General features: G+C 44.7%; 1 protein-coding gene across 1 annotated transcript in view; it reads left to right on the plus strand.

Annotated features, from left to right (window-relative positions):
• The first annotated feature begins 475 nt into the window (after positions 1-475).
• DLC1 (DLC1 Rho GTPase activating protein) overlaps positions 476-12,537 on the plus strand; it is a 228,071-nt gene continuing 216,009 nt past the window's right edge. The window contains exon 1 of the mRNA XM_066632836.1: positions 476-1,501. Within this exon, the coding sequence (XP_066488933.1) occupies positions 476-1,501 (1,026 nt within the window). The remainder of the gene's footprint in view (positions 1,502-12,537) is intronic.

Consider the following 12,537-nt stretch of genomic DNA (forward strand, 5'->3'; position numbering starts at 1 on the left):
GTGTATAAAAACTCACAAGATTTTAATGCCTTTTAAGCCCATGGAAATAGCTGTCTTATGACAGAAGCAGTGAAGAGAGACCCATTGTCAAAATTTGGCTTACAGAACCAATTGCCTTCCCATCAAGTTGTTTATAACTTTCTGTTTATTCCATTTGACGAAGTAATCAGCAAGGAGGCTATGCTCAATTATAGCTTCTGTCTTGTTTGTTTGAAAACAGTTAAAGCTTTTCTGCAAGACAGCTTTCTGAAATTTTTCTTCCTAGCTCATGTTCTTACTGTTGTTTTGGCATATTTTTTTTTTTCAAATATGCATGTTTTTCTGACATGGAAATAATGTGTCCCTCTTCTTCTTTTTTAACAGATATTCAAGAGATAAAACCATTTCATTCTGCGTATCTTTTCATGGAAGCCAGGATGTTTCCTCTAGCTGTGTTGCCATTGCATTTTGGAACCTGTGGCTAAAGTACTATGACATGTCTCTAGCAATCAGAAAAAGAAGCTGGGAAGAGCATGTGACCCAATGGATGGGCCTGCCCTTTGGTTCTCTGGATTATAACATATTATGCAGACATGGCCTAATAGCTGATAACGTGCAGGCAGGTATGGAAAATGATGGCATCCGGAGTGGAGGCCAGGAAGAAAAAAGTGCTTCCTTGCCTGATTGCTTTTGTGGTGGGGAGCTGGTAGGTTTTCCCAAGCTCCTTGGGAATGTTTCCAAAGAGGTGGATGAAAATGACAACCATCAAGAGGAAGAAGATTTTTTCTCCCTGGAAGACAGCACGGAAACTTTGGTCAGTGTTTCCATCGAGGGTGAAAATGCTGAGGAGGACATGAATCTCTCGCTGGAGAGAGTCAACCACCACTTCACTCATGATGAAGTGTCAGGTGAAAAGGGCAGTTTGGAAGGAGCAAGACTCCTCAGGAGTGTTGAACCAAGGGAGGAAGCTAAGGAGGAATGTCATCGCATCTCTGGACTGATTGAGAAAATCAATGAACCTAATTATGAGGCAGTTCCCAAACCAGCAAATGGAGAGGAAGACAGATGTGACAGCAGAGGAGAAAATCTGGGACTTCATCACAATTTCAATGAAGATGCCCCAAAAGAAAATGTTGGTCAGTCTCCAACTTTGGAAAAAAATACACCTGGGGAGAAAGAGGTCCATAATGTGGCTGGACAACAGTGTGAGGAATTGGATGCTTCTAAAGATGGGACTGAAAAAAGTATCTTCAGTATATTTCCTGATGAGTTTTCCCCATGTCAGTGTATTCACAATAATGATCAAACACCCTCAGTTTCCGACTCCAGTCTTGTGCCGTCACCTGGATCTCATTTCCTAGCAGAGGAAACTAATATGGATCAAAATGGTATTGCAGTTTCTCAAGATTCTCAAGACAAATGCATCATGAGAACGTCTTTAGTGGAAGGTGTGACTTACATAAATAATAATATGGCCACGCAGGAGTCTACGGATGGTCAAGTCATACTGCGCAAAAGAAAGGTAAGATGTTTCAAAAGTTTCCAGTGTCAGTCACTCAACAAAACCTTTATTACGTATAAAAGTTTCCAATGTCTAAAGTGTTCCCCTGTGATTTACAGGATGTTTTTGCTTTCTTGACCTACATAGATGGTGGCTATTAACAGCAGTAGGAAGCAATGGGTGGAACCCAATGTACGGTGAACGCTCATTCAGTGGGACCTCAGGGTGCTTAAAGGTTCTTGTACAGGTACAACAAAGCACTATAGCAAAGAACTGTTGGCAAGATCTTTACTCAACGCAAACAGAATTAAAACCAGAGTTGTCACTAGATTTCACCTGCAGTAAAACTTGAGGTGAACTTGGAAGGGTCTGCTCAGATAAAACATCTGTATATATTTATAGAGACCAAAGCAATTCCAATAAGACTTAAAAAAAAAATTTCAGGAGGGCATTACATGGCTCTAAGTTAGCACAGTTTTGGCTATGGAATTGGTGTGCATTTAGAAGGTGAAAAATCTGTATGGAGGGAAGATAGACTTCAGGAAGTTGAATGAAATTTGTCTGGGGAGCTTGTGCACTCCAAGTCTGCATGCGTGTCCTTGGGGATGGTAAACGGCTTTGAGATTCTGAGACTAAATATGCTTTCTGGAATTGCTGACTGTGGCTGGATGCCTTCAGGGCCAGACGTGTGTATGTTAGTCACCTCTGCTCTTCTCACATTCACTTGGACTAATTGGTCTGAATTGCAACTTTGTGTCACTGTCAAGTCACCAGCAGCACCCCTAGGCTTGGCCTCCTTTTCAATACACCTGAGAATCCTGCTGCTCAAGGAAGTGGCTAATGAGAAAAGGGTTTGTGTGTTCCAGTGCCGAGGTGCCAATAGCTACAAAGGGCAATGATGGTAACATGAGAAAGCACTCTCATGACAGCTAAAAAAAAAGTTCTTGCAGAGGAGAGGTGAGTCACTTGAAATCCTTTGTGGCAAGATTCCTCTTCAGTCCCCAAATCCTTATTCACAAGGAAGGATTAATTTTGCTTGCAGCTGGACTGTGGATTAAATTGTAAATGTACTTTTTTTCCCCACTGGATGTGGTGTTAACTCTGTCAAAGGTAGATGGTGGTGCCTGTGGCTAAAACCTTCAGCTCCTCAGTATTTGACAGCAGTAGTGAAGCAGAATGCTGACTCTCCCTTTTTGCCTGTTGCTAGGATTCCTAGGCAGAGAGAGGAGCAAAAGCAGAACCCAGTGTCTGCGTTTTATAAATGATGAACAAGATCAGCAGCATCCAGTGATTCAGTCCAGGCAGGAAACGGGGAAATGGGGTGCCCCTCAAAATGGGGTGATGGGGAAACGGGTGCCCCTCCAAATGGGGTGATGGGGAAATGGGGTGCCCCTTCAAATGGGGTGATGGGGAAACGGGTGCCCCTCCAAATGGGGTGATGGGGAAACGGGGTGCCCCTTCAAATTGTGGCATGCTTAACACAATAATCGGTATTGCCAGGCATCTGGAATTGCTAGGCTGACCTTCTCTCACAGAGACATTAACACTTGGCAAAATGTTTAATAGGTGGAATTTACTGAATCTTTATTAGCAAGATCTATAAACAGTCAGAACCAGCATCTTTTGAGCTTCAAACAAACGGCTTTTGAGCAGTTTGATAAGTTCCATTGGGTTCCGTACAATAGCAATTCTATGCACTCTTGCATGGAAGAAAATACTGGGTCTTTCTTTGCTTAAGTTGTAACAACCCATAGTATGGGGTTGTTGAGCCAAAATGGCAGCCGTGGCATCCAATGAGCCCTGGGCAGCCTCTGCTGCCTCCTCAGGAGAAGGGGACTTTTGTCCCCTTTCCCTGGGTAAGGAAATTACCTCCACAATGGGCTACTTGATTCTGTGCCCGCTATCAAGCAGGCGCAGAGTGAAAGAGTTCCATGTCGACCCAAGAGCCAAGCTCCACTGGTCCCGCCCCCCTCCCTACTTCCTCCACCTGCCATGCTTCTTCTCCACCCTATGCTCCTTTCCCCTGCCCCAGAATGCATCCTTCTTGCCTCCCCCCATGTCCCCCCACCTCTCCACCACCAGGCAGTTCGGGTGACTGCCGAGCAGCAGACCGCTGGCCTCCCGCTGGCCTCCCACCGGCACGGGCCCAGCACAGGCTTGTGCTGGGCTAGTTCTGGTGCTGGGCCAGCACTAAGCCCTGCAAACATGCCTTATGGAATGTTTGTGGCAGTGTGTGCCGGCAGTAAGCTGACGTGCATAGCTCAGCATTTGGCTCTAAATCATTTTCCCCCAGAGCTCAAAGAGGCTAATATAACACAAAATGACAATAGAAAATATATCAAATCAAATGAAAAGTCAATAGGAGCCTTCTTCTGGCTCCTGGAATTCTGGGAGAATCTTACCAGTTTCCTTAACAGTCAGGAAGGCAAGAGAAACCTTGGATGAATACAGAGATATTTTAGCATCCTAATCATATTCTCCCCCCATCACCAATGCAGCGATGCCAAAGTGGGGGGCAGTCACAGATGTTTCTGTTCCCTTACCGAGGGGTAAGCCTTTGCAGCCCGGGGGGAGGGGGTGTCTCCTCTGACCTGCACTAGTGAATTCACTGGCAAAGGCTCATTGAACCTGCACCATAGGATTCGGTCCAAGAAGGGGGCTAGGATTCAGTGGCCACCACTGAAACCAAACCTGCCCCCTTCCTGGACCTGATCCACCTCTCCCAACCCATTGCTGCCTTTCTCCTTTCCTTCCATTTATCCTTACAACAGCCCTGTGAGGGATGTTAGGCTGAAAGAGAATGACTTGGCCAGGGCCACCCAGTGAACTTCATGACTGAGTGGGGATTTGAATCGGAATCTCCTGGGGACTAGCCCAACCCTATAACCAATACACCATATTGCCTCCTGCTGATATATGTCTCCTCTCTTCCTCACAGAAGAATGATGCTCAGCTGGTTGACTCTGTGAGCTAACCTTGTTTCTAACCAAGGGTGCACACTCAAATATATGCAGACAAATAAAGCTTTATGGCTATCTATAAATCATGATGACCATGATAAAAAGGCAGTTCTATGAAAGTGACTGTACAGGAAAAAACTAAATAGAAGGACTAAGTTGGTGGCTGGAAATCAGCATCACAGCTAATGTACCTAACACTAGAAGCATCTAGGACAAAATTGGATAAAAGAAGTGGAAATCTCACCATTTAGTTCCCTAACCTGTTTACATTCAAATGTATATTGTGGTGGCCTTCTGTTTAATTTATTTAGATTACTATGTAATTTGTACTTAGAATTTATGCAAACATGGTTATAAATATTATCGCTGTCCCTCTGGAAGCCCTGGAATGCTATCCCACAGACTTCAGCTATGTTTGGATAGACGCATGATGGATTTCAAACAATCTAAAAAGAATTTAAAACAAGTGCCGAACAAAACTTGGTCATGAAGGGAATGATTCCAGGCCACTACAGTACAACCTTTATGCAAATTTGAATTGTGACACATTTTTGCGACAGCATTGCAGCTATAAATTTTCAAGGCTGCCAATTTTGTCTAGACTGCAAACCCGAGAAGTGCAACTGTTACGCCTCAAGTCGAGAAACAAAGCTGCCTAAAATGGTAATAAATGCAGTTTTATATATGGCTTTATAACAACATGCCAGCATTTCAGTTCTTGAAAGTAATTGATGTACCGTACATTCCTCATGAGCAAAACCATTACAAATCCTTCTTTTCTGAAATCCCTGAAGATTCCCCCATAGGGTATCATGTCAGTTTGAGAAGCATGGGGAAGGAGGCTGAATAAGATTTCTAGTAAGCAAAGAATTGGACTTCAGTATCATGTACGTCTCTTTCCCATGCCATGTCACTACAAGAACAGAATAATTTAAGCAAAACACTCGTACACTGTGTATGTTTGTTCAAAGTGTGCAATGCAGTTGCAGAATTCTGCTTTTCTTACAACCTAATTCTATTTGGTTTTAACACTGATGAAACAAGCATTCCACCAGCATTAACTGTTTCCCAGCAGTCACAAAGATCACTCTGACAGCTCATGAAGATTCCCGCTACCACATCACCAGCAGGAAGGCCAGAACCTTCCTCCATACAGCGTTTCTCAATGTTTGTTCCCCGCCATACCACTTTGCATGGTCCACCTATTGAAAGCACCACTGGAAGTAACTTGTGATGATGTTGTCACCTGTTACTTTCAGTTTGGGCAGTCCAGACAGAATGCAACATTTGGCCAGGGCACAATCATCCAGCACCCTATTACTGCCAAGGACAAACAGTTGTGCAGTGGTTTGTCCTTGTGCCCCAAGTGTAAGCTTCCTAGAGCGTTTTGGCTGGCCAGTATTGGAAAGAGAATGTTGAACTAGGTGGCAACAAGTGACTTGATCAAGGTCATAGGCTACAAGGCAGAAGTAGGGTTTGAGCCCCAAAACAACAAACTACTTTTTGACCCCGCATTTGCTGCTGCGAAATGCATTTTAGAATGTGAATTCCTGAGGCTAAGGCACAAGTGCATACAAAATGCATAAAGATCAGATCATGAGAATCACTCGCCTTCTACTGGTCTTTGGCATGTTGCAACTTCACAGGTTGCATGCACAGGCATGAGGTATTCAACTGTCTTCCTTACAGTCAGGCAGCAAATGAAACTGTGAATACTTCATGTGCACCTGTCTAGCAGGCTGGAACCGATTCCAAGTTGGGGTCTGAATTCAAACCAAAACCAAAAAATTGTACTGATACCAGTCGCATGAGTGCATGCTGATTGTTAACCATTTCTTTTTGCCCTGTTTCAAAATGGCACATTTAGCAGGAGCCGCTACAAGAATCAGAACATGTAATCCTCAGTGCAACATGTCAAGATATTTAATCCACCTCGCTCCTGAGGAAACTCAGCTTTCCCACCTTTTATATTCTGTGCATTGATCCAAATTAGGCACCACTTGTTCTCTGGAGCTTTCTTAAATTTGTACTTTCAGCATTAGTCGTTACAGAGGATTTCTTTACTCTTGTGATAGTTTTAGTTTCCCAAAAATGGAATCATTGGTGTTAAATTGAAGGACCAAATAATGGGCTATGATAGAGTCATGCCACCTCATAATTTCAGGAAGTGATTCTAAGTTTTGGGATGGGGTTTATGTATCCTGGTCAGATATATTGTACTGGACACAGATGATGAGTACAAAGTATCATTTCAGTAATATTTGTAAACATGCACACATGCCTCCATTTCCGACATACAGTACATACAAATTTCATTTTTCCCCTGGAAAATACATGTGAGCAAGGTTCCAATCCCCCCCCCCCATTATTGTTGATGCATGCTTTATCAGGGAAAGCCACAAATGGTGATGATGATGAATATTTGTATACCTTTTTGCAACAAACGTGTTCACAAAGATGTTTACAGAGAGAATCAAATTACTAAATGAGTCCCATGTCCCAAAAAGTTTCACAATCTAAAAAGATGCAGAAGCAGTAGCAAACGGCTAATAGAAAAGGCGTTGTCCTTCAGTAGTGTAGCTAAGGCATCCGGCAACTGGGGGCAGAAAATTTTTTTAAATCCTCACCCCCTGTGGCCTCTCTAGGCCTCTCCAAGCCTATGAAAACCAGGAGTGCCTTTCTAAGGTCCCCAGGAGGTCTTCTGAGGCTCAGGGAAGCCACATTCAGCACCCAGGGGCACAGGAGATACCTGGGGCATCAGGAGCTATGCTGTCATAAAAGGGTCAAAGGTTTGGACCCTTAATTTATGTCTTAATTACAATCAGACTTGGTCATGACTTTCTTTGGATACAATCCATTGAAAATATTTTTTTTTTCTTTTTTGAGTTGTCAACACTTGGAACTACAGAAAGGGAAAATCAGTACTAGGGAAAGTGCATCACTCAACACTGAGCTGTTCCAGGGCTGTTCTCTAATCATGGCTTTGTTTATTTCTAGAGCACTCAGATCCGGATGGTGCTTCAGTCATGATTCAAATGATCTCTTCTCCCAATACATTGTTGCCTAAGTAGAGCAAGAGAGGAGAAAAGTTAAGCAAATATACAAGCTCCATGAATGTTCAATATCACATAGCTTGCGGAATTATTGCTAGGCTTTCTTTTGTCCCTCGATACTACATTCACTTTCTTTGCCATCTGGTTTGGTTTCCTGGCCATGAATGCAAAAGCTAGCCTGGGATGGCAGATTTGGAGGCAAGAACTAGTGTAAACGGAAGTCGAGGAGTCCGCATAACTTATCTTTGGCTATACGTCTTTATGAGTCATAACCCAATCCTGAGCTGCTGGGTGTGCAGAGCTGCTGAGATGCAAAAAATGACTGCCATGGTATCATGTGCACACCATGCAGCCGTCAGTGACTCCTCTGTAGAAGGGGACATTTGTCCCCTTCCATTGAGTAAGGGAAGTAGCCCTGCAATGGGGCTATTCGATTCTGTGGTGGCTCTTTAGATCGCGCAGAATCAAGGAGTCCCATGCCAGGTCATGTGGCCCAACACAGGGTTCCAGATCCAGCGGACCTGAGCTCTGTCGGACCTGAGCTCAGAGCGGACCTGAGCTCTGAGCCCCTCCTGACTCACTCCCTCCCTCGCTACATCTTCCTCCTGCCCTCCACTTGCCCCAGAACACCTCCCCGCACCTCCATCCACACCCCCACTCACCTCTCTGCTACCCAGTGCTGGGCCTGCAGTACATTTGTGACAGAGCATGCTGGCAGGAAACCAGTGCACAAACCACAGGATCAGGGCCCCAGTCCCCCATCTTCAGCTCTCCTTTTGTGTCTTGATTCATTCCTGATTTCCTTGGTAGGTTTTATCCATTCCTTCAGAGCCAATGACAGCCTATACCAGTGATTTTCAACCTTTTTCATCTCACGGCACACTGAGAAGGCACTAAAATGGTCAAGGCACACCACCAGGTTGTTGACAATTGACAAGGCACACCATGCGGCCAGTGGGGCTCACACCTCCCATTGGCCCTATTAAGAAATGACTTTCCCCCAAATTCTTGTGGCACACCTGTGGACTACTCACGGCACACCAGTGTGCCATGGCACAGTGGTTAAAAATGGCTGGCCTATACTAACACTTCTTCAGGTGCCCCAGGGTATCCGTATGATGTTGTAACTTGGAGCTGGACACCCAGAGGATCCATGTGCATAACTTTTGCCTTCATGTGCATGGAAGCTCAGTTTGCAGCCCTTTCATGGCACACTTTGTTCAGGTGTAAACTATGTTGCTGCACCTCCTCCCACTTCCTGCTTCAGGCATTTAAGTTTTGCTCGATCCTTAAACAGGCCTTTCCTGTATTAAATCCACTTTTTTTTTTCCTTTTCCTGTTAATGTTTCAAAGTTAAATTGGAATTTCTCCACTCCTGCCTTCACCCACATCTGTGAATCCCTGCCCTTCTTTCCAGCCTTACTGCCAACAGTCCCTTTTTCTGCTTTCATGGAACAATTCACAAAGTGACCCAGGAGTATGAGAAGCATACAGGGTGAACATAAAAAAGCATCGCTGTTCATTTTCTAGAGGTTCAAGCTGAAATGTCTCAAAGCCCTGGATTTTGTGGCTATAGATTTAGCAGGGGGCTCAGATGACAAAAGAGCATTAGTTAGTAGAGGGGGGGGAGAAGAAATTAATTTTTTTTGAGATGCCTGTCTTGAGGCCCATCTGGGAGACGGCTGCAAGGAAAATGGAGGAGTGTCCCTGTAGTGCCACAGTTCCCAAACTCTCTGGTAGAGTTTGGGCCACCATAAGTCTTTGAGGGAGAGGGTGGGGGGCAGTGACAGAGCTCCTGCAATCATTCCACTAGGGTGTAAAAACAAGGGTTTGGGGGATACTTCCTGGGGGTTGCTTTGTCCCTCCAGAGGGTGCAGGGAACCACGGCCCTCTCTGAAAACCTCCCCACATCTCAGACCAGCTTCAAAATGTGATTGTGAACCACTTCCAGTTTTGTATGTTAGAAATGGGCTGTTTGGCTACTAAGGAATTCACTGAATTCAGTGAAATCTACTTCTGTATGCATAGGGTCGCTCTGCACAACTGATTCCAGTCTACTTGATAGCCAATGAACTCTTTGTGATGGTAATAATCATAATTAGCACTTCAAGAAATTATGCAAATGGTATTTAAGCCATTTAGTAATGGTGCGCATTCTTTTATTCTGGAATATTGGCAGTGACATAATTTCCGTTTCGCTACCTCCACTCTGCAGCTGTTTAACCTATCATATTAACTGAGGTCTGAAGGAGAGGAAAGATACCCTGGGCCAAGGAAAACTATGAAGTAAAGAAAGTTTTCAATACTTAAAGTGGCCAAGATGTGACGTGAATACACCCAAGTCAGGCACTTTTGCATCTCAGCTGTGCGGCAGAGACTCTGGGGCGGGTGGTGACAAGCTGGAGAGCCACAAGAGGTTGTTCTTTCAGCACTCCTGCAGCGTGGTAGCCTTACCACATCCGGGTGAGCAGGCTGCTTTCTTGGGCTGGGAGGTGGCACAGATGGAAGCAGCAGTGATATCACAGCACTGTGTGATGTCATGTCATCACCACACCAGGTGCTGCAGTCCCTGGGTATGTTTCTGCCTCTGTGTGGAAGACATGACCTCTGCCACTGAGTTACCCTTCTTTCCAAAAGGTCCCAGAAGAGGTGGCATCATGGAATGCATGTAGGAAATGGCCTTGAAACTTTCCTTCTAGAAATAAGCACTGGAAAGTTCTTAGTACAATTTTAGTTTCTCAGGATATCAGGGGTGGCCAAGTTGGGCGCTGGCTAAGGCACTCAGCTACCAGAGCATCCAACTGTCCAGTCCAAGCACTGCACCCAAATTTTAAAATGTCACACAATCACATTGGTTGGTTGGCAACCTTCAGTCTCGAGAGACTATGGTATAAGCCTACAGCACCTGGTATTTCCAGGCGGTCTCCCATCCAAGTACTAACCAGGCCTGACCCTGCTTAGCTTCCAAGATCAGACAAAATATCAAAATGCACATACACGTTCACATCCATAATTTGGTACATGTTCACATCCGTAATGCCTGTTTGAATTGATTTTTTTTTACCATGTATGAAGAATAATTTTGGGATTCTAGGTTATGCGTGAACAAACTCGACAGTCTCCGTTCTCTGTTTTCACTGTTAAGGTATAAGGGAAAATCATCTATGCTGAGAACAATGCTCCAGTTTGTTTGTCTGGAATAAAATCAAGACTCCAAAGGTGAAAGGACAACTGGTTTCAGCTCTCTCAACTGTTTCCTGGGAAAGTTAAAAATAAGTTTTGCTGGTGGGGGAAAAAAAAATTGGCATTTGTCATTTGAGAAAATTGCATTATTCCAGGAGCAGCCACATGTAACAGAAATTTCTTTGCCATGTGTCGAGATTATACAGTGTTTCCATTTTAACAGCACAACTGAAATAGGAAGAGGTTTTCAAGCGTACGCTTTCCAGAGTCTGCCACTTCAAAACTATAATAGTTTAAAGACCTTTGTGTTCTCTTGTGATCTCTGAGTGGGACCAGCCACTTTTGGTCTGCCTCAAAAACTCAAGGAGTAGCCTCCACTGATGTCATTGCCATGTTGCCGAAGTAAGGCCCTCTGGGCACTTGATTCAGAGCTCTCAGGGGTAATATCAGAAAGGAAATGTGTATCTTTGCTATTTATCATCACAGCATTTCTTTGCAGCCGCTCCAGAAGTAGCCTTCTGAGAAATTACTTTACCTAATATTTGGAGGCTTTACTAAGTTTTACAGCTGTATATCTGGCCTGTTTTTTTTTTTTTTTGGGGGGGGGGGGGATGAAACATGCTCAAAAGCAAAAACATGTGAATGGAAGATTTTTCCCACATTCCTAGAGCATTATGGGAACAACACCAGAGCCAGCCTAAGACCTCCTTGTCCAAGACCAGCACGTCAAATCCTTCCCCCTTACCTAGTGATCAGGTAGGCCTACGAAGGTAGGCCTGCTTCAGTGGCCTACGAAGAGGGTGGTCGGGGAGTGGGGGGCAGCCCAAGGTGCCAGGCCACAGGGTGGTATCACAGAGCCCCAAGATGTGGTGAAGGTGACCTTGGCTGTTAATTTCTGGTTTTTTAAAAATATTTTTTAGTTGCTGATTGGTGTGATTATATATTTGAAGATACATATATAAACTTACAAATTGTGTGTGTGTGTGTGTGTGTGTGTGTGTGTGCATGACACACACACTCAGATCAAATGTTCACTGTCTGCATTTCTTTTTGGGGCATTATTATTATTCATGGCATGGCTATTACTCAAAATAATTCATGGGGGGTGCCATAAATATATGGACCCTGGATGCTCCTCCCACCGCTTAGATTGGAAATGAAACAGGGTAAATGTGACAGAAGAGGATATGTGGGGGAGAGGAGAGTGGTGGGGACTATTGTCCCCTTCTGCTGAAGAAAGCCTTGGCCCCGGCAATGGGTCTCCTCTCTAGCTATTTTGCTGGTGCAGACCCAAGAGCTTCCATGTCGGGCCTTCCAGCCTGACCAAGAATTCAGGATTCTGCCAGTCCCACGCCCTCCTGCCCCAGTTCCTCCCCCACCCCACCCTCATTCTGTCCTCATTCCACTCTCCCCTACCCCCCATGGTCCCCACTGCTGCCCAGCAGTCTCACTTACCCCTGGCAGTAGTGCGTCCTCCTCCTGCCAGCAATGGGCCCAGTGCCTACAAGCACTCCCTACTCTCCAGGTGCCCTAAACATGCTTTACAGTCCATTTACAGCACCCAGAGTCAGCACTGGAGCTTAGGGCCAGCACTGGGAGGGTTCAGTATTAGGTCCTTATCCAACAAATCACTTCAGGAAGATGTCACATGACATTGTGTGTTTCTAGCCACCCTATTCAACTGGGCATAGCATCTTAGCCAGTGGCTGTTTGCTGGTGACTCTTTTGTGTCCTTTTTAGAATGTGAACCACTTTATGAACGTTTTTTGGTTGTTGTTAAAAAGTGGTACATAAATACTCATATTAACAACTATTAATAAAACAACCTAAATGTATAAGGGAGCCAGTAGCTAGAGGAGCA

The sequence above is a fragment of the Tiliqua scincoides genome, chromosome 6 (assembly GCF_035046505.1).
Source record: "Tiliqua scincoides isolate rTilSci1 chromosome 6, rTilSci1.hap2, whole genome shotgun sequence".
NCBI lineage: Eukaryota > Metazoa > Chordata > Lepidosauria > Squamata > Scincidae > Tiliqua > Tiliqua scincoides.